At 41.1% G+C, this 22,160-nt stretch overlaps 1 protein-coding gene across 8 annotated transcripts in view; it reads right to left on the bottom strand.

Annotated features, from left to right (window-relative positions):
• The window catches only part of LOC130277036 (ADP-ribose glycohydrolase MACROD1-like), a 656,083-nt gene that overhangs the window by 481,388 nt on the left and 152,535 nt on the right, over nucleotides 1-22,160 (bottom strand). For 2 of the 8 annotated variants that reach the window (XR_008845345.1, XR_008845344.1), the window contains exon 4: nucleotides 12,792-12,925. The exons of 4 other annotated variants lie outside the window; for them this stretch is intronic. Coding sequence is in view for 2 of the 4 variants with exons in the window: in XM_056527273.1 (XP_056383248.1) it covers nucleotides 20,134-20,294 (161 nt within the window). In the remaining 2 variants the exon portion in view is untranslated. Of the gene's footprint in view, nucleotides 1-12,785; nucleotides 12,926-20,059; nucleotides 20,295-22,160 lie in introns of those variants that run through there. 2 more of the 8 variants (XM_056527278.1, XM_056527273.1) reach the window with 2 other exon arrangements.

Raw genomic sequence — 22,160 nt, forward strand, 5'->3', positions numbered from 1 at the left:
GGGGTAAAACCTTTATTAGGAAAGGGGTTAAATCATATTTATTAACAATTTTTTTTAAACACTATTTTTTAGTCCCCACAAAATCACATACACTGTTCAATGCTATGCCATAGCATAGCACTGATCAATGTTATCAGTGCTCAACTGCTCCAGCCTGACATGGCTGACTGGAGCTTTGGAAAACCAACTGGATGGCGAGGAGACAGGTAAGGGCCCCCCTCTCCATCCTCTCAGCTGATTGGGACATCGTTATTTCTCTGCAATTATTCCGTTCAGCTAAACTGAGCTACTGGCAATATATTTTCAGCATTAGCCACGGGTCCTGGCTGCTGATAGCAGTCGGGACCGAAAGGATATGAAACGAGCTCAGCTCCTGAGCTCGCTTCATAGACTTGCCGCATGGCCGCACCGTATATATACAGGCACTGTCATTTGAACAAACTTTGAATAGAACAATAATATAAGTGATATAAGAAACTTGGTAATATATTTTTATTATACAAAAATGCTTTATTTCTCTGGTTATCAAACTATTTCCACCTCATCCCCCCACCTGCTGTTCAAATTCTTTCCAAACATAAGCTCATCTTTTTCCTGTGTTTAAAAGACAAGCAATACAAGTAGTCTATGGAGGGGGAGGAGGGTACTCCGCCCACCAGCTATGGGAGAACTACAAATTAGAGATTATAAATGTACAACAAAAATAGAGAAACATAGCCACACATCCACTATTTGTATTTTGAGCTACTTGCTTCTCAACATAATTTACAAAACTAACAGGTTGTTAGTATACATTTAGATCAAAAAGTACAAGCCCACTCGCTACGTCAAGGCCACCTAGTCAGAGTGGGTCCCTAAACTAACACTGGTGTAGCGCAAGGAGGCGACCTCCGCCTCTGTGACACCAAGCCCACAGGGGGAATGACCCACTGCTTCCCGACCAAGCCCCTTGCTACGGGCCACACCACCCCACAGACAAAACACAACAGCAACAATGGCCACCACAGAGCAAATTAGAGATTATGCCTGCAAAGTAGAAATCTGTGGAAAAATGCCATATACAAATTATATAGTAATGCTGCTCCTCGTACAGGGGAGGACTTCCTCCCTCACTCTACTACACACAGCCCTGAGCAGTTGTGTGTGAGATGAGCTATGATTGGCTAAGGCTGCACAGGCCCCCCTCAGCACTCCAGACTGCATTTCCTGATTTTGGACTTCTGCCAGGCCAGCAAGAGTCCAAAGTCTGTGCAAAAGTTGGGAGAAATGTGCTGTGTCTCCCACACCTAGTGCAATAGCAAAAAAAAATTTAATGAGAGAGTGCCCATTTAAACCCTGCACCCCTTTGATGTGGGGCTGTGTTGCTTTTTCCTCTTCTTTTTTACCCCTTTATGCCTTGTTGGCAATTTATGGAATAAATGTGTATGGTGAAATTGCAGAAATTCCTAGCTCATGTATATGGTATACAGTATATATTCAGTTGAACTGACTGGCAACTGCATTGTTCGCATGGTGTTCGCATAGTGACCTACCCTTAGCATGCTGACTAGTGATCCTAGTGACTAGTGATTTTTGTTCCTGACTACATAAGACAGGTGTAAGGATAGTGCAATGAGAGATACAAAGCCCATTGAGACCATCTAGATTTCTCATGGGCTAATTCGCCTTATTGTACCACTTGAATTGTCCTTGAACATATACTAAACTTTTGTTATCCTAACATACTCTAATAATATTGTATTTGTTCTAGATATTGTGCTTCAAGTGCCGGTGTTCTTGCTTCAAGCGGGAAGTATGCCGTGAGACAGACAAGCCCCGCTGGTGAGCAATGTCTTGGCGTGCGGGATACCTTGCTGTACGGGTCCTTGTGGAGATTTGCACACTCCCATTCTGCCAGAGCCTCACAGCCTATCATTCATCCTGCGCATCATCGGAGTGCGCAAATCTCCACAAGGACCGTACAGCAAGGACCGTACAGCAAGGTATCCCGCATGCCAAGACATCGCTCACCAGCAGGGCTCATCTGTCTCATGGCAGACTTCCCCGCTTGAAGCTAGAACACCTGCGCTATTTGCGGGGACCGGAAGACTGTAGACATCATTCCTCCAGATCCAAAAAGGGTGGGTGAGTGAACCGGATTACCTTCTTTGCCGACCGCCGAGTCGTGCTATAGTGTCTCACCCACCACTATTACCATCCCTGTGGAGGCTGCCTGGTAATATCTCCAGTTTCCACAGTAATCTTTTTTCATGCTCAAGTGTGATTATTGGCACGAATACCAGTAATATAGCGCACACATCAGTAGCGCTGCAGGAGTGGGAACTTCTTGCGGTGCTCCAGCGCTTCTCTGACTTTACCTGTACATATGTTTTTCCTTCTGTTGCTATGGACTACCATCTTTTCTAAGCTGTAGACACTTTCTGATTACTTGTTGGCAGTGTGTAATCTTGTTTTAACTTGATATATATGTTTTTATACACATTTTACCAGAGTGGATTGTCGGGATCCACTTTGGTATATTATTAACTATTGGATCTATTAATAAATTATGTTTTAAACTCACATTTGAACTCATAGTTCCTTACTACACTTATACATTTTTAGGCTACTTACTATCTAATATTCACACTTATACCACTACATCACATTTACATTCTATTTCTGTCCTTGAGAGCCAGTACACTTTCTCTCTTTGAGTAGTAGTCGAGAACTGTCTTACAGAATTAGCAGCAGTAAGTGAGAGCGGATAGTGTCTAGAGGGACATTATATCGGACTTGATAAAAAAATATGAAGTGAAATTATAGAAAATACATTTACACACAATGCACTTTTGTTTCATTCATCAATTTATACATTCATTTACTAATAATGATACATGATGGTAGAAATTTACTGTTATGCGTAGTCTTGATTTTTTATTTTACTATGTTGGGATGTCCTCATTTATTTTCTCGCGCCTCTACATGAGGACAATGTGAAAAAACTGAGCTGCTAGCATGTGGCATTTTAACAAGGAAGCCAAGTCCAGCATGCTATTTTTACATTGTCCTTTATGGAAAGAAAAACTTAAACAAGAGAAACATTAGTTATTCCACTCAGATGCAGTAAAGTAGCATATGCTATTTTACAGCAGTTGTAAATAAGACCTTTATTTGCTAGAATTTCTGCATCTGCTTTAGGTTGTTAGTGCCTCCTTGTCTGTCTCCATGAATAGATCAAACAGTATAGTTGGTGTGTGAGAATAATGGAGCAGACTTTCATTTAAAATGGGTGCACAAGTAAAAAGGGATATGCCACAAACAAAATTAATTGCATATCTAAGATATTTTAAAACACATGTAAGGGTGGGTTTACATTTACATTGGAGGCTCGTTTTAGGGCCTCCGACGCAGATGTGAACTTAGCCTTAGTCCTTTGTTCCCTAACCCCTTGATGACATGTGTCGTACATGTATGGCGCGGCCTTCTGGGCCTAAGCACACTGCACATTACACAGAAAACACATTGGCCCTTATTTACTAAGAGTGGAGTATAGGTTTCTTTGTGGGTTTTAATTCCCTACAATTTATTGTCCAGGGTATTTACTAAGGTTTCCCTACATTTTCCACTTTCCCTACATTTTGCTTTTTTTACACATGCTCTGATCTGTCTGGTTTTCCTCAGCTGAAATCCACCACATTTTATGTGGAAACCTTAGTAAATCTGTTGGGTTTTTGTGTAAATGTCCATTGTGTGGTAATTCTATGTAGCAAACGCATGAGCTGTGCGTTCTTTCCTAGATGGTGAAACATAGCTACTATCAGCAGTTGGCACTCACAATCAATGACCGACATTTAGTATCACACTTATGTCAGCCCTAGACGACGCAAGGCGTAAATGTACGCCTTTGCTGTCCGGGACTTAAAGCCTGGCCCTGGGCATTATCAGTGGAGCGGAGCACCATTCTCACTGTTCAATGCTATGCCATAGTATAGTATTAAACAGTGAATGCAATCTATAAGTCCCCTACGGAGACTAAGAAAGTGTCATTAAATAAAATGTTTGTAAACTTATATAAAATCCCTCCCCTAATAATGAAAAATTCAATTGCTACCAATTATAATAACTCACTCAGTTTACCACAAAATCTATGGTGAAAAAAAAAAAATTTATTTGCCAGGCAAAATTGAAAAAAAAATAAAAATTTCGCAACTTTTTGGTGCTTCCGCTTTTTACGAATTGCCCTTTAGTTTACAATACTGATTTTATATAGGTTTTGTTTTAGAATATAACTTTTTGTACAAAATTAGTATGCTTAAAATTGTTCTCTTCTGACCCCTATAAATAACACTCTTTATTTTTACATATGCTGGGATGTATGTGGTTTTTGTCAGTACAATTGTTGTTTTGAAAGGACTTTCTGATCGTTTTTTTTTTTAGCAGTATCGGTCACCAAATAAACTTTAACTAACTCAGGCTATGTTCCTTATCTACTCATAACACCATCCCACTCACACAGTGCAATCTCCAAGCAGGAGAAAGTGCGTGTTTCCCAGCAGGCATGATGTCACTGAAGCCTGCAGGGGGACCACTTGTGCCCTCATATTGTTGCAGCGCTGTGATAAATAGCAGGCTCTGTGCAGCTTTCAGTGAGGCTCTATGCATGTTTCAGTGAGGCTCTTTGCAGCTTTTAGTGAGGCTCTATGCAGCTGTCAATCAAGCTCAGTGCTGAGAAACACTTACTGAGTTTGGTAATTTACTAGGATAAAAAAAGCTACACAGTAAGATCGGAAGCAGGGAGGCAGTTTAGCCTCACCCTACTATTGCCCCTTATGAAATAACATTCTAGGGATATCTTCTGTGATGGGACCTACTTTTTATTTTTTTTTGGAACAACCATTCAGTAGGCATCATAACCTGTATAACAGCTTTTATTTTTTTTTCCTTTAATTTTTTTTTTTTTTTTTTTGGGGGGGGGGGGGGGGGGGGCGGGGCACTAATTGTACTTCTAGCCTACTAACCTATATGCAAATAACTGAAAAAGCTGGTCTGAGGCAAATCAAATTTGTTCTGTAACTGTACAAAGTATTTCAAACTATTATTGTCAAACAACAATGCTGTTCTCCTTTACCCTTTATACTTCCACCATAGGTATTTTCCCTATTTCAGGATATAGCATACAATTTCAGGAGGTAGCAACAGTGGGGCTTACCTCTGCGTTCATGGCTGCCCCCATGGATCTGTATTTGATTGAGCCTGCCTTGAGCAGGCTCAAACAAATGAACACAGATCAATGGAGTTCAAGAGAATTGCATTGATCTGTAGCTAAAAAATCTGAAACTAAAAAAAATCTCATCTACGTCCATTACTTTCCAATGGGAAATTAAACAATTACTTACCTGTAATTCTAAAGGTGTCATTTACATCATAACATGCCCCTGCCATAGGCAATACATCGGAAGGACCAAACGTCCATTAAAAACCAGAATAGGTGAACATATGTATAACATTAAAAAAAAGCAATAACAAACACCCTTTTATCAGCTCATTTTCACACACAACTCAGACCCATCCAAACTCAAGTTCGCAGCTATACAGTCAATTAAGAAAAATTGGAGAGGAGGCAACTATCTATCACAAATGTCCAGAGCAGAGGCTAGAAAAATATATGAATTTAGCAGCCTCGAGCTCAGAGGACTGAATGCCGAACTAGAATTATTCGGTTTCTTATAAAATTAGCTTTCTTACCGAAACCTATTCTACATTTTATATTTGTCTATACATTTTTATACATCTTTATTTATATATTTTTTTTTTATACATCTATATTTTTAACATTTTGCAATTTTTAACATTCTTCATATTTTTTTATATTTTAAATTCATCATTCTTGCATCACTTCCCACTGAACACATTCACTAATTCCTCTCCATCAGATAACACAGCAATCACTTTATATTTTTTCCCCTACATTTTTTCTTTTATATATACACTTCTTATATTTATATTTTCAGACAATATACCCTATCTTTTTGATTGTCACGAACTAATATTTTCTAAACATTCACTTCTTCTGTACTCTCTCTCTTTTTCTCTATTTTTCTACTATATTCTACAGTTTCCTATGTTATCCATGTTTTGTCCAGTGATAGTATTTACCATCCTGAAACGTGTCTAGCCAGACAAGTCACCTACCATCACCCCCACTGTGGACACACGAAAGGACTTATACCCTAGGAGCCTCCGACTAGAGAAACATGCTCCATAAGGAACTCTTTCTGCTCTGCTGACCAGCCACAGCAAGGACGACTGCATCCATCTTACGATCAGCACAGCCGGTAAGAGGCACACAGTGCCAAACTCACATTGCGCTCGGAGCCTCGCATATCTGTCCCCGCGCCGCCGGGTGATAGCGAGGTCCCGAAGCAGAGGATTACAATAACTGTGGATAATCAGCTACAACCCCCGCTGAGTTTGAAGCCACTCATACTGTAGCCCTGGGAAGTCAGGGTAGAGTGGGCTCCAAACATTATCTACTGCTAACTAACCTATTTCGGCATGGTGCTGTCCCTGCCAAGCTATTGACTATACATAATTCATCTCCAATTGCGGAGGAAATATCCATATTTGCAGCATTTGTAGCGCCTAATTTAGCGCAAAGACTTTCCTATTTCCCTGTCCAGTTCTAATCATGTTTAAAATGGGTATTATCCAGTGTTTTTACATGTATCTTCAGTACAGTTCTCATAGTATGTTTATATATTATATTTTATATCTTCTGAATAGTCTGAAGCAAGAGCCCTGCTAAGTACGGTACCTCACTCCACTAGGTTTATTTAAATAAATGCTATTTTAAATTGGAAACTCTCTCTCTTATTTTTTATTCTTCTTTATTCTTTTTATCATTTTTTTTATTACTCTTATTTTTTCTTCGGTTCTTTCTCTTATCTCTCACCCCTAGCCTAGTAGGACTGTTACCCATTTTTTGTCTCCACTTGCATTTTTGGCACATTGGGTTTTTGCGCAACACAGTATCCTCGGCTTGGGTAATCACGTTTTATGTTGAGCTCCCATTTATTTTTAACAATTTTATTCACCAATAAAGACCGATGTCTTTGGCAAATAGAGTTCATAGATGGATTAAGGTCACAATATAGGTATTAGTGGTCAAAAAACTTAATAGATAGTGGGCTGGACACGTTTCAGGACACCCATAGGTCCTTTCCTCAGCAGCTTAAAATAGATATCTTTGGGGGTCAATTGCTCAACAGTATATATGGTAAACCCTTCCTCTAATTGCTAACGTCACATCCAGTATGTATTGGCAAATTCACAACAATATATTACTAGGGAATAATGGTGGTAAGCTTATACTAACATTAGTAGGGACTATAGATGGCAGAGAATTATGTATACGATGAAAACATAGACTAGTGAAATATATGCATATAAGATAAAATTGAATATAGAAACAGAACAATATATAATTATATAGGTTAGCCTGTATGCCTTTAAAATCGCATACTAGCATATGTAGTCATATTGGATACATATTTTGGTATATAGATAAATATCACAGCATATCAGAAATATATCGCATCCTAAAGAAATCTCATCAAATATTAGAAATAATAAAATATAAGAATATTAAAGATATAAAAATCATACACTTCATAGCTAAATGTAGGTAGGAGATGGGGAGAGGGCCAGGAGGGGACCAAGCCATGGAGACACCCACCACTTTCTCATTACCCTCCTCAACTTTACACACAGACCTCACTATTTGCACAACACATACCAGCCATAGCCCAGATCCAACTCCGTTTCCTATTCACAAAGCCCTCGTCCCACACAACATCACCACCCCAATTGGAGAACACCCAGACCCTGTACCCCATACAAATTCCAACACAAACGCTACTATCACACACAGAATTATCAGGTACCACACAACACTTATACCTACAAACAACAAGCCATTCACCCAACAGACACATTGACAGTAGAAACGATAGCACAGATCCACCCAGCTCTCTGACCACTCCCACCACACAGAACATCAACAGAAAGAGAGTTCGGTGAGGTTGTAATCAAAGAAGTAGAACAACCCAGAATAAAAGTAAGCAAGACATAGAACAAACAGAAACAGAGAGCACTATTTTTAACTTAAGCTCTGTTCCACTGAATCCGAACCAACTTAGTTTACTTAACAAAGGACTTAAGTCTGCACCCAATAAACAATTGGACAAATTTGGGGTTTGTATTGGGATAGAAAAATATATCCACAAACTCAGTCTAAAGAAATATTTTATGAGGAATCCAATAGAAACCCAGGCCATCACCCCGTCTACCTACAAACACACAACCCTGATAAAAAAAATATCTCACTTCTTTCCAAGACAAGAGATAAGCACGGATATGGCAACTTTTAAAAAGGCTATAGAAAACGATCTGAGAAAAATAAAAATACCCAAACAAGCATGGGGGAATTTAACACCTGGAGAAACTGCAGCTATAAAACAATTACAACAAGATCTATCCATCACCATTATGCCGGCCAACAAAGGTGGCGGTTCAGTTGTGATGGATACATCAGCTTATACATCTTTATGTATGTCCCAATTGAATGACAACAGCACATGTATAAAATTGAAAGGTGATCCCACTACACAATATTCTGAAGAATTAGACACATTATGTAAGAGAGCCAGGGAGCAAGGCATCTTATCTAAAAAGGAATTCAAATTGATCACAGGCACTCAGAAACGCATATGTTTTTTTTTTTTTACACCATAACAAAGATCCATAAAAACCCTAAACAACCCCCAGGCCACCCTATAGTAATAGGCATCGGATCCATAACATCAAATTGATCCCAATACATTGATCAATATCTTCAACCGTATGTTAAGTCAACCGAATCATATCGACACAACACAAATGATTCAGATTATTGAAGCTATTAAGTGGGATCCATCTTGGTTTTTGGGCACACTGGACATTAGTTCACTGTATACAATCATTAATCATTAACAAGGTTTAACTGCCATCCGCAAAACATTGGAAAGTCATGCAGATTTATCATCGGACCAAATCAACTTCATAACAGACAGTACTGACTTCATATTAACACACAATTATATTATGTTTGGATAATTACCTGCAAATTAACGGAACTGCCATGGACACAAGATTCATGCCCAGCTATGCCAATTTGTTCATAGCAAATTGGGAGCATACCACCATCAATCCACAGTTGGGCGGCGATCTGGTGTCATGGCACCATTACATAGACGCCACTTTTTTCATTTGGTGTGGAGCCAAACCGGATCTTGATAATTTTGTTTCATCTCTCAACACTAACAATTTAAATCTCAAATTCACCCCCAACATTAGTACAGTATCTGTTGAATCTTTTGATTTATTAATTACCGCTAATACAGACAAAATTTATGAAGTACATATCACAAGCCAGTAGCCAAAAATGGCTTCATACTCCATACAAGATGTCACCTCCCTCAATGGTTGGTCAATGTTCCAACCAGCCAATTCCGCAGACTCAAACTAAATTGCAGCAACAACGACCAATTCGAGACTGAAGCTATTTCCCTCATCAACCAATTAATTGACAAGAAATCTCCTTTGCAAACCTACAACAATCTCTTGATAAAGTGCGCAGTTTAGACAGGGCAACATTTTTTACTCCCAAAAATCTGAATACACTTATACCTGCAGATAAAGAATATTCTAAATTAAAGGGGTACTCCGCCCCTAGCCATCTTATCCCCTATCCAAAGGATAGGGGATAAGATGTCAGATCGCCATGGTCCCGCTGCTGGGGACCCCAGGGATCGCCGCTGCGGCGCCCCGCTATCATTGCTGCACAGAGCGAGTTCGCTCTGCACGTAATGACGGGCGATACAGGGGCCGGAGCATAGTTACGTCACGTCTCCGCCCCTAGTGATGTCACGGCCCGCCCCCCTTAATACAAGTCTATGGAAGGGGTGTGGCGGTCGTCACGCCCCCTGCCATAGACTTGCATTAAGGGGACAGGCCGTGATGTCACGAGGGGCGGAGCCATGACGTCACGCTGCTCCATCCCCTGTATTGCCCGTCATTACGTGCAGAGCGAACTCGTTCTGTGCAGCAATGATAGCGCGGTGCCACAGTGGCGATCCCCGGGGTCCCCAGCAGCGGGACCGCGGCGATCTGACATCTTATCCCCTATCCTTTGGATAGGGGATAAGATGTCTAGAGGCGGAGTACCCCTTTAATTATTCCCTTTAATACACAACATTGCAAAATAGAAACGATCATTAGAAAATATTGGCAGTTAATTTTGCCAAGACAAAATGTTGAGTGATATTCTTCCAGTTAAAGCACCCATTGTATATAACAGAGCCCCAAATTTGGCAATTCAAGACAGTCAGTTGTGATTGTGGCAGTTGTGGACTCTCAACAATTACTAATCGAAACGGGACCAGAGTTCTGGCCACAAAAATATACATAAACCCATTTGTGGATTATCATGTAAGAAAAATATCATGTAGAAAAAAAAGGGGGGAGTAATTGCTATGTTGATGTATCATGGTTACAAGTGTGGAGGTCGCCAAGGGGATGCGGACACCAGGAGCCCAATAGATTATTAGGGCACTAACGCCACTGTTCTTAGGAGTGTCCCACCACATCACCAGCCCCAGACATGTGTACTAACTAAAATATGATGTATAAGAGTTCATAAAAAAAAAAAACATAGCAAAGAAAATTGAATAGCATAGGAGTACATCAATTGAGAATAGAGGGGGGGGGGGGGGGTTGTTGGGGATTTGGTGTAGCAGAGCAAGAATGAGGAACATGGTCTCCATGGGCTGGGGGGCCCTAGGGAGTATATAGGGGTAGGGTTATAGCATGGGTCTAAGGGGACCTATTTTGCGCTACTCTAACTAATCGGCCCTATTCCTAGGCAAGATGGTCAGCCCTAAAAAGGGCGATCCCGCTCTCCAGCCTCCTGCGTGACCTAATATACCCTAGCTCATGATGGTGACACTAACTTTAAAGGCCATCTAAGGCCTTCACTGTCTGCCTAGCTGTCACCACAATTTGGAGACCGTGTATCTACAGAAAACAAGCAAAATTAAGTTGTTTGTTCAGACCTGCTGGATGAATAGTGTCCAGATCATGTATCCATCGACCTTCTCAAGGAGCAGTCGATGAATGTCCCAGCCAATGGAGACAGTGTTCCTCATTCTTGCCCTGCTACACCAAATCCCCAACAGCCCCCCCTCTATTCTCAATTGATGCATTCCTATGCTATGCAATTTTCTTTGCTATGTTTGGTTTTTTATGAACTCTTATACATCATATTTTAGTTAGTACATATGTGTGGGGCTGGTGATGTGGTGGGACACTCCTAAGAACAGTGGCGTTAGTGCCCTAATAATCTATTGGGCGCCTGGTGTCCACATCCCCTTGGCGACCTCCACACTTGTAACCATGATACACCAACATAGCAATTACTCCCCCTTTTTTTCTACATGATATTTTTCCTACATGATAATCTACAAATGGGTTTATGTATATTTTTGTGGCCAGAACTCTGGTCCCATTTCGATTAATAATTGTTGAGAGTCCACAACTGCCACAATCACAACTGGCTGTCTATTATACATCTATATAAACCTACCTGTTTCTACAACTACATGTGATATATTTTGAGATAATTGACATGCCAAACTGACAAGACTAAGTGTAAAACCTGGCTTGGTATCAGACAGTTATGGAATGATCGGGATCGCTGTTATTCGCACGCATGCGCATAGATATTCGCGGCCGCACCCATCACAGGCGACTGACGGGGCGCAGCCTTCTAACGCATGTATCCGGGCGACCGGATATTACGTCAGGCGCCACAACAAGGCGGGATGTGCAGTGAAGCCGGGGATCGCGGCTCCCTGCTCCAGGCAGGTTTGCACATCACTGCATTATCTGAGGCACGAGTTGCTTCTATGGTTTTCTCTACAGGACACAGAGTGAATAGCATTTTTTCCTCTTGTGCTTTTTTGCAAGTGTACCTAGACAGCATTGCCTGTATGTGAGTAAAAGGCCATGGGGGACATGGTGATTATTGATCAAGTTTAGTACTCCCTATTCTATATTATGCCTTTGTTTTTTCTAGTTAACTGAAGCCCTGCGGTTCTATCCCTACAGCAATATGGTCTATATACCAGTATGCTTTCTATCATAAGCATCGGACCTTTATCTGGCTGAGTGGGAAACTTATTATACAAATGCAGATCATATAATATATCTTATACAATGTTCATACATAAATAATTGGCAAGGATTTCCCCTCAGGACGCCGATGCACTTCGACAGAAAAGCGTCGAGAAACCTTGTGTATGAGAGAAGTTTTTTGCTTGAGATATTAGGTGCAAGTCACACCTGCTGTGTGACATTGTTTAATACATTTTTACAGACTTTAACTCTGGACTTTGGATGGGAGACATTCGATCCATGGATCCATCCATGTCCTGAGTCAATTTGGTGTTTTGTTTGTCTGGCACTGCACTCTTGATGTAGGTATTTCACGTAAAACTAGTAAAAGTTACGTTTTAACACATTCACTTCCCACTTCCTTGTTTATATACTAGGAGTTTCATTTTGTTTTTGTATACTTTGACTGGGAGCTTGGGTCATCTGCTAGACCCTTTATTGAGCAGTTTTTTGTTGACCACCTCTAACACCAATATTGTGACCTAAAATCCATCTATGAACTCTATATGCCAAAGACATGGGTCTGTAAATCAAAGTACCTGACAGCACGCACTGCAGATACACGAGGATGTCGCCAGGATCATCAGCCGTGCATGCCAGAGAAGCGCTGCAGTCCACCGAGTCGGAGCCCACTACCTCCAGTGCTGCAATCCTGCGACTGCCAAGTCTCCAGCTAAGAGAGCCAACATGGGAGAAAAGGTAAAACTTCATTATACCGGTATCTGCTAACAGGTATTACGGCATAACATAAGTAGAGGCATCTACTCCCGGATCAGTGAGAACTTTACCTTTTGAGAATATGAATCCATTGCATTTGGCTATAACTCATCATATACTTACCGTACCTAAGGATAATAGGGAACTTTATGAACACTAGTATCTCCAGCATATTTATACTGGTCACTAGTTTGTCTGAGGATATTAACAGAACTTTCTGCATATTATCATTTCTATGATAGACTGTCTCATTAGGTGTGTGGTCGGATTTTTACACTATTTTATTGCATTATCTTATTGCATCTTATTTTTACTATTTTACTGTATCCATATTTTAGATGTCGTAACCCTGACGACACACAAGGTCGCACGTCACAGTGTATTTTATGATTTTACAATTGTTGAAATTTTTTCTATACAATAAATAGTATATTGGTTAAATATCCGTGACCTTGAGCCCCATACTTTGCATTGTACATCTGAGCCCCATATTTTGTATTGTATATCTGTACCCTAGAAACTGCCAGAAACTGTTACAGTTTGCCGGGGCTGCCATGGCCACAATATCCAGAAATCCAAATAATCCTCCAAGGGAGGATAGAAAAACAGATCTTTGGGGTGCACACTGTGGGTGACTTGGACAAAACCGCGGACACTGTTTAAAAAAACGTGTTTCGGGAGCTTGTGCTCCCTTTGTCAAGTCTCTGACTTGACAAAGGGAGCAAAGCTCCCGAAACGAGTCGTCCATTATTAAATCACTGTTATTTTAGAAGGTGTCCGCGGTTTTGTCACCCACGGTGTGTGCCCCAAAGACCTGTTTTTCTATCCTCCCTAGGAGGATTCTTTGGATTTCTGGATATCGTGGCCATGGCAGCCCTGGCAAACTGTCACAGAGCACTACAAGGTGTTGAGCTCTAAGTTCAACACCACAAGGTAAGCAGTATTCCACCCTGCTATATACACACCTGTCCTTTCCTAGGATAACGGCTCTAGGCCGGGCCCTTGGTTTTAGTTTGCTTTCTTTTTTTACATATAGCAGCTATTCAGAAATGCCACGCTAAACAAGTCCTACGCTGGGCAGTCATGATCAGCTGATCCGGAGTAACAGATCAGTAAAAGACAGAATAAGATTTCCATATCTCAGCTTCCAGAACCCATGTAAATATTAAAGGGGTTATCCAGGATAATTATATACCAACTGACTCCAGAAAGTTAAACAGATTTGTAAATTACTTCTATTAAAAAATCTTAATCCTTTCAGTACTTCTGAGCTGCTGAAGTTGAGTTATTTTCTGTCTAAGTGCTCTCTGATGTCAAGTTACTTTGCAGATTTTGAGTAAAATTTTATAAAAGAAATTCAAGGGAGGTATAGGGGGTATAGACATATTTTCCGTAGCCAAGATTACAAATGGATCCAAAACACATTCTGATAAATACATATTAAAACAAATAGGTTTTAGCATATAATTTTGATTTTGTAATATTTTATTATATTTTCTTTGGTTTTGCTGTATATTTCTGTTATAGAACATACTGAATGCCTAACAGCATATGTAAGAATAAAATGTCTAAAATGTACTTTTAAAGACAAGAAAGTTAATTCTTAGAGAGTGTTGTGGGCATGCTCTGACGTGTGCAGAGGTCACTGCATAGGGAAGAGGAGGAGAAATTACCGTTACCGATTGTCAAAATCTGCCCTCAACTTCATAATAGAGATGCTCTTTTGTGTATGATTATGATGAGATGGCTGCTGAGAAATGATCTCTACATAACAGGAAGTGTCAGCCTATTATAAAGGCTTTTCAACATTGACAGTGACCTGGAAAAAAAAAACCCTAAATAGATTCCCCTTACGACTTTCAATTATACTTCTCTCAATAGGCTCCATACATACCTTTGGCTATAGAAAAACTGACAAAAGGACATTAAATATTCACAGCAACCAGTTGTGGAGGAAATATAGTGATATAGAGCAATAGGTAGGAGAGCAGTAGGTAGGTTATTAACTGTGCAACCCTATTTTGAGAGCCTTGAACATTCCTCTTGTAGACTGGGTCCCAAAATCTTTAGGAACCTCCTGGCCAGAAATCTGATGGGCTGCTGCAATAACCTGCTTAAAGGGGTACTCCGGTGGAAACCTTTTTTTTTTTTTTTTTTTTTTTTTTTTTTTTTTATTATAAATCAACTGGTGCCAGAAAGTTAAACATATTTGTAAATGACTTCTATTAAAAAATCTTAATCCTTCCAGTACTTATAACCTGCTGAATACTACAGAGGAAATTCTTTTCTTTTTGAAACACAGAGCTCTCTGCTGACATCACGAGCACAGTGCTCTCTGCTGACATCTCTGTCCATTTTAGGAACTGTCCAGAGCAGCATATGTTTGCTATGGGGATTTTCTCCTACTCTGGACAGTTCTTAAAATGGACAGAGATGTCAGCAGAGAGCACTGTGCTCGCGATTCAGCAGAGAGCTCTGTGTTCCAAAAAGAAAATAATTTCCTCTTCAATAGCTAATAAGTACTGGAAGGATTAAGAATTTTTAATAGAAGTAATTTACAAATCTGTTTAACTTTCTTGCACCAGTTGATTTAAAAAAAAAATAATAATATGTTTTCCACCGGAGTACCCCTTTAATTTAATAGCATGCGAGGAAGCTACTCAGCATTTATTTTTCCCCTTAAACTGAAGGAGCTGATCTAAACATCTCCACTGCTCAGTTGCCTGAAGGCACTGAAGAAGACCACTATGGACATCCCAGCGGCCGGACCCCACAATCAGACATCTTATCCCCAATCCTTTGGAAAGGGGATAAGATGTTTGGGAGCGGAGTATCCATTTAAGGACAAAGCCAGCTTTAATTTTTGTGCTTTTGTTTTTCCTCCTCTGACAAAGGCATAACACTTTTCCATCCACAGACCCATAGGAGGACTTGTTCTTTGCACAACTAATTGTACTTCATAATGACACCTTTCATTTTTCCATGAAAAGTACGCCCCAAAGAAAAACTTATAATTAGTTGAGAAATTGACAAGAAAATGCAATTTTGAAATTTGTCACTTTTGCATATATGTGGCTTTTAGATCACTTATTCAATTTTATCTGTGATGTGATATGATGGAAAATCAGCAATTTTGTTGGACTTTTTTTTTTACGTGTATGCTGATCCCCCACAGAAGACAATCTTTTGATTGCTTTGCTTTTACTGTTGGCAAACCAAAAGGCAGACCATAAAAGATTATCACCGTAGCTGTCTGTGGAGCAGGGGAGTGGAGCTCAGGCCGCCACTGTGACTTATCGGACCCTGAAATCTATTTGCGGGTGGTCTCATCAGTCTCAACATCTACTGCATTTGGTTTATGTGCCATGTTCAGTATTGATCACAGCATCTATAGGGTTAATGGCAGACATCAGCTGGAATGCTAACGTCCGCCATTACTAGTGGCTCCCTGGCTGCTCATAGAAGCCAGGGTAGAATGACGATAGATATAGCGTGAGTATATATCTAAAACATAATCATATATAATAATACAATACAATCTATGGGACTTTAACCCCTTAAGGATCGGGTTTTTTTTCGCTTTTGCACTCGTTTTTTTGCTCCATGCCTTTAAAAAAAATCATAACTCTTTCAATGTTGCACCTAAAAATCCATATGATTGCTTCTTTTTTGCGCCACCAATTCTACTTTGTAATGACGTCAGTCATTTTGCCCAAAAATCTACGGTGAAACGGAAAAAAAAATCATTGTGAGACAAAATTGAAGAAAAAAACGCAGTTTTGTAAATTTTGGGGGCTTCCGTTTCTACATAGTACATTTTTCGGTAAAAATCAGACCTTATCTTTATTCTGTAGGTTCATACGATTAAAATGATACCCTACTTATATAGGTTTGATTTTGTCGTACTTCTGGAAAAAGTCATAACTTCATGCAGGAAAATTAATACGTTTAAAATTGTCATCTTCTGACCCCTATAACTTTTTTATTTTTCCACTTATGGGGCGGTATGAGGGCTCATTTTTTGTGCCGTGATCTGACGTTTTTAACGGTACCATTTTTGCATTGATAGGACTTAGTGATCAAAAATGCACAATTTTGGACTTTGGAATTTTTTTGCGCGTACGCCATTAACCGTGCGGATTAATTAACTATATATTTTTATAATTCGGACATTTCCGCACGCGGCGATACCATATGTTTATTTTTATTTACACTGGGTTTTTTTTTATGGGAAAAGGGGGGTGATTCAAACTTTTAATAGGGGAGGGGTTAAATGATCTTTATTCACTTTTTTTTGCAGTGTTATAGCTCCCATAGGGACCTATATCACTGCACACACTGATCTTTTACATTGATCACTGGTTTCTCATAGGAAACCAGTGATCGATGATTCTGCCTGGATCTCAGGCACTGAGCAGTCATTCGGCGATCGGACAGCGAGGAGGCAGGTAGGGACCCTCCGGCTGTCCTGTAAGCTGTTCAGGATGCCGCGATTTCGCCGCGGCTATCCCGAACAGCCCACTGAGCTAACCGGCACTTTTTACTTTCACTTTTAGCCGCGTGACTCAGCTTTGAGCGCGCGGCTAAAGGGTTAATAGCGCGGCACCCCGATCAGTGCCGCGCGCTATTAGCGGCGGGTCCCGGCTTCACTATGACGCCGGGCCCGCCGTGATATGATGCGGGGCCACCGTGGGACCCCGTGTTATATCACAGGAGTGGGACCAAGGACGTACTCATATGTCCTTGGTCCTTAAGTGGTTAAAGAATATCTGCTTCCAGAGTGTGTTCTGATTATCAAGATTAAAGGGGTATTCCGCCCCTAGACATCTTATCCCCTATCCAAAGGATAGGGGATAAGATGTCAGATCACCGGGGTCCCGCTGCTGGGGACCCCCGGGATCTCCGCTGCGGCACCCCGCCATCATTACTGCGCAGAGCGAGTTCGCTCTGCACGTAATGATGGGCGGTACAGGGGCCGGAGCATCGTTACGTCACGGCTCCGCCCCTCGTGACGTCACGGCCCCCCTTTCAATACAAGTCTATGGGAGGGGGCGTGGTGGTCGTCGCGCCCCCTCCCATAGACTTGCATTAAGGGGACGGGTCGTGATGTCATGAGGGGCGGAGCCATGACGTCACGCTGCTCCGTCCCCCGTATCGCCCATCATTACGCACAGAGCGAACTCGGGATGTCAGATCCCGGGGGTCCCCAGCAGCGGGACCGTGGCGATCTGACATCTTATCCCCTATCCTTTGGATAGGGGATAAGATGTCTGGGGCGGAGTACCCCTTTAAACTTTGTTCAATCAAATAGATAGTCAAGCTGTACTAGAACACATATTGATACATCTTCTAAACAAACATGCCTGATATTTGCCTAACAATGACTGATCAATAAAATGTCAGCGTCAGGCTGACCTACTGGGGGAAAAGAGGCACAAAAGTATGATTACTTAGCTTTTACAGAGAAAAACAGAAAAATAAGCTTAGCGCATGACAGAACTGACACGTCTGCAAAATACACGTCATAGAATAAAGATCGATAAAATAGCAGAGAGCACTGTGCTCGTGATGTCATCAGTGTTCCAAAAAGAAAGGAATTTCCTCTGTAGCATTCAGCAGCTGGAAGGATTAAGATTTTTTAATAGAAGTAATTTACAAATATGTTTAACTTTCTGGCACCAGTTGATTTAAAAGAAGAAGGGTTTTCACCGGAGTACCCCTTTAAGATATTTTTCAAAGAGCACCTGTCACCCCAAAAACTTTTTATATTTTGTTAATCAATGTATTAGAAACAACTTTCTCCCTACATGTCCTGGCTCAGTGATTTCAGACTCATGCCGGCCTGGCAGAATGAGTCCAAACTCTCAGTGCAGCCGGGACTCTGAAAAGCACAGTGCAGCTCTCTGCCTGTCAATCAGACAGGCGGCAGAAGCTGTGCATGGCAGGCAGGACAGCCGCAGAGCCTGTCAGCACCCCTACCTCCGATATATCAAGCAGGACGACAGATCGCAGTGCTGACCACACCACCACCCAACCCCCCCATGATTAGAAGCACAGCAGGATTGTGAGGCTGAAATCACCCCCACTTACCAGATTACAACCAGGTTCCGGATTAAAAGCAGGCCGCAGAAGAAGGGCGGAAGTGAGCCCAGCCAGGCTTCAACTGACGTCACACCTGCTGGGCCACTCCCCCTTCCTCTCTCACAGCGGGCAGCAAAGTGAGCAACTAACAAGGGATTGAAAAAGGTAGAAAAAGGGTGTTTTAGAGATAAAAACAAGGTAGGATTATAGTCAGGAACAGTCAGCGAAAGATGGGGGGGTGGGCAGGAATTAGGGACAAATAAGTTCATGATAGATACTTTTTAAGCACTTTCCCTAATATTGTTGTAACATTGTTGTGCATTGTGTTTAAGGTCAGAGCACACATCAATATGCGGTACCTCAGGTTTATTCCCTTTTTTGGATATACAGTATATGCCTGAAAAAGCTTGAACAATATGTTCACGATGATTCCTCTGTTTTACAGTGCAGTTCATTCAGAAAACTGTCATAACTGTATTGATAAATCTGCCCCATGATGAGGTCTGTACAAGATCATTGTTCCAGAAGAAGACCTAGTAAATAAGCCTATGCTCAGCTAAAGAAGTTGTCAGAAGACTTGACCATCCAAACAAAGATGTGACAAATATTTTACCTAAACTCTCTGAATGTGCTGTGTTCACTGTGGCATTACAGGAGTAAGAACAAAGACTCAGAATGGCTGCCAGCACCAACCATTGTGCCTTTTGATGCCAGACCCCTCTGGAAGAACATAAAAGGTTCTTGTATCTCAAACACAACTATTGGGACCACTACTGAGCAAAAGAACCAAGTGCATACAGTATGTTTTATGTTATAATGCTGCAACTCAATATATCAAATCACTCAGAAAACAAGAGAAATTGAAAAAAATGAATGAAGAAACATGTATCAGAATTGTTCCTGCTCTAGCTCCAATCTACTGGAATACAGCGATGACAGCAAACTAAATCAACAAGTGAATGAAACCTCGTATAAAGATTTCTTTTAAAGCGTAGCCCATACAAATAAGAAAGCTATGTATATTTCACGTGCATCAGTGCAAAAGGCAGACAGGAAAATATTGAGAATAATTATATTAGTGTATTACTTGACTTGCTGACAATGATGTGTGAAATGCTGTGACAACCCATGCAGAAGAAACATGAAGTTCCGTTCACAACATTCCATCATGGGGATAACGGATGGGGCAACATAATGGAGCAGGCTGGGATGAATGTACACATCTGTCAGATGAAGGATTCTGCCTGCAATATAAGAAGCAGGTTTTATGGTTAATACAATATAAGGATAATTATTATAATAGAAGCGGCTGAGGTTTTAAATCTCAACACACAAGATTTTATCTGAAGGTTAATCACCATGTGCTCCATCTGTCCCTGGGTTTAAGCAAAGTATACCAGGGATAAAACTGCAAAGGATTTATGAATGCTAGCCCAACTTATTGCAATAAATACACTCCTGCAAAGAGATTACTGCACAAGGTCATAGCCTGGGAACATTATGGGGTTCAGCTTCTGCTCCTTACTGGAATTACATTAGTTTGATCATAAACTGCAGAGGCATGCATGGACCATCAAACATCACTTTCACGGAGGCCTGCAATCTGAAGAGGCCACTGATAATACAGTTATTGAAGTTTATTTTACAAGATAGCAGAGCACAGGCTCTTCTTTGATGTCACAATTCAAGATTTCACATTGTTTGTTGACATTTGTTTTCGTGATGCACCATCACCAGCTGGTCACAAGATGGCAAAATTGGACTCACCAAGCAAAAAGGAGCCTTCCAGATACTTCTGTCCATACATCTGGAACTGCCTTTGATAGATTGGGGCGGGCGGGCGGGGGGGGAAACTGATCTATTAAACCGAATATTTTTTGCCAGTTTTCATGTAATTTTCTACACTGGATTTTCAATGCAGGCGGATGCCCTCTAAAACTTATTGAAACCTATGCAGAAAAGGAAGAAAATCCAGCTTAAGGATGCTACAAACGGCTTTATTTCAGTCCTGTGCACATAGACAGGTAGACAATGATGCGTTTCAAGCGCAGGTGCATATACTTTTTATATCTTGCATGTCTATTACTTTAATACATAATTTTTTTTTTTAAGAGGATTTAAATAAATTTGGAAGTTTTATTGTGAAACATGTACCTGTGAAGGGTTAACAGTTCCTCCGACCCACAAGATATGACCTGAGGGAATTGTTTCCCCTATATAAACCTGTGTATTTGTGCAGTCAGTATATGACTAAGAGCGCACCTGCGCTTGAATCATGTCATTGTCTACCTATGTGCACTGGCCTGATATATTTATTGAGCATGTGAGAAAGGGCAGAAGAAACACAGAGACCACTCGCAGGTGGCACGGCATCAATGCTCACAATTTTCCAAGTTTACATCAAGAACATTAGGAATCAAACTAAAGTACCTACAGGTTACACAGCAGTAATATTTTAACACGTTAGACTCAACAGGGGCCTACACAAAATATCAGCAAGTACAGCAGAGGTAGCCAAAGAAAAAAAGAAAAGCAATCTAGTTATGATGGGCTTACGCGTATGTGGGGGGGGGGGGGGGGGATGTGGAAGGTCGGGAATTGGGGGGGGGGGGCAGGGGGTTAAGGGGCCAAGGTAAAGATAAGTATACGCAGGCAAATGAAGGAAGAGAGAAGAGAGAGGCTCAGGAGGGAGAATAGAGCGGTGGAGCGGGAAATGGGGCATAGGAGAAGAAAAAGAAGGTTGGGAAAAAAAAAGAAGAAGAGAGGAACAGTCAGGGAGCCTGGGCCCTGGATTGTACAGATGGGTGTCAGTCAGTCAAGGTCACGAAACCAACGCATAGGGTGACTCCAGCCATGGTTTCCATAAGTTGCAAAAGGAGTCGTGCGTTATGTTTAGTCTACTGTACATTTCTTCAAATCTACATATCTGAGAAACTTTAGTAAGCCATTCCCTCTTGGATGGAGGAGCAGGGTTCAACCAATGTAAGAGGATTAGGGATTTGGACGCAGCTACCATTTGTGAGATCAACATATCAGATGTCGGGATATACGACAATGAGGGGCACCCCAGCAGGACAGCCTCCGGACTGAGTTGTATGGGAGAGTTTACA

The sequence above is a fragment of the Hyla sarda genome, chromosome 6 (assembly GCF_029499605.1).
Source record: "Hyla sarda isolate aHylSar1 chromosome 6, aHylSar1.hap1, whole genome shotgun sequence".
Classification (NCBI taxonomy): domain Eukaryota; kingdom Metazoa; phylum Chordata; class Amphibia; order Anura; family Hylidae; genus Hyla; species Hyla sarda.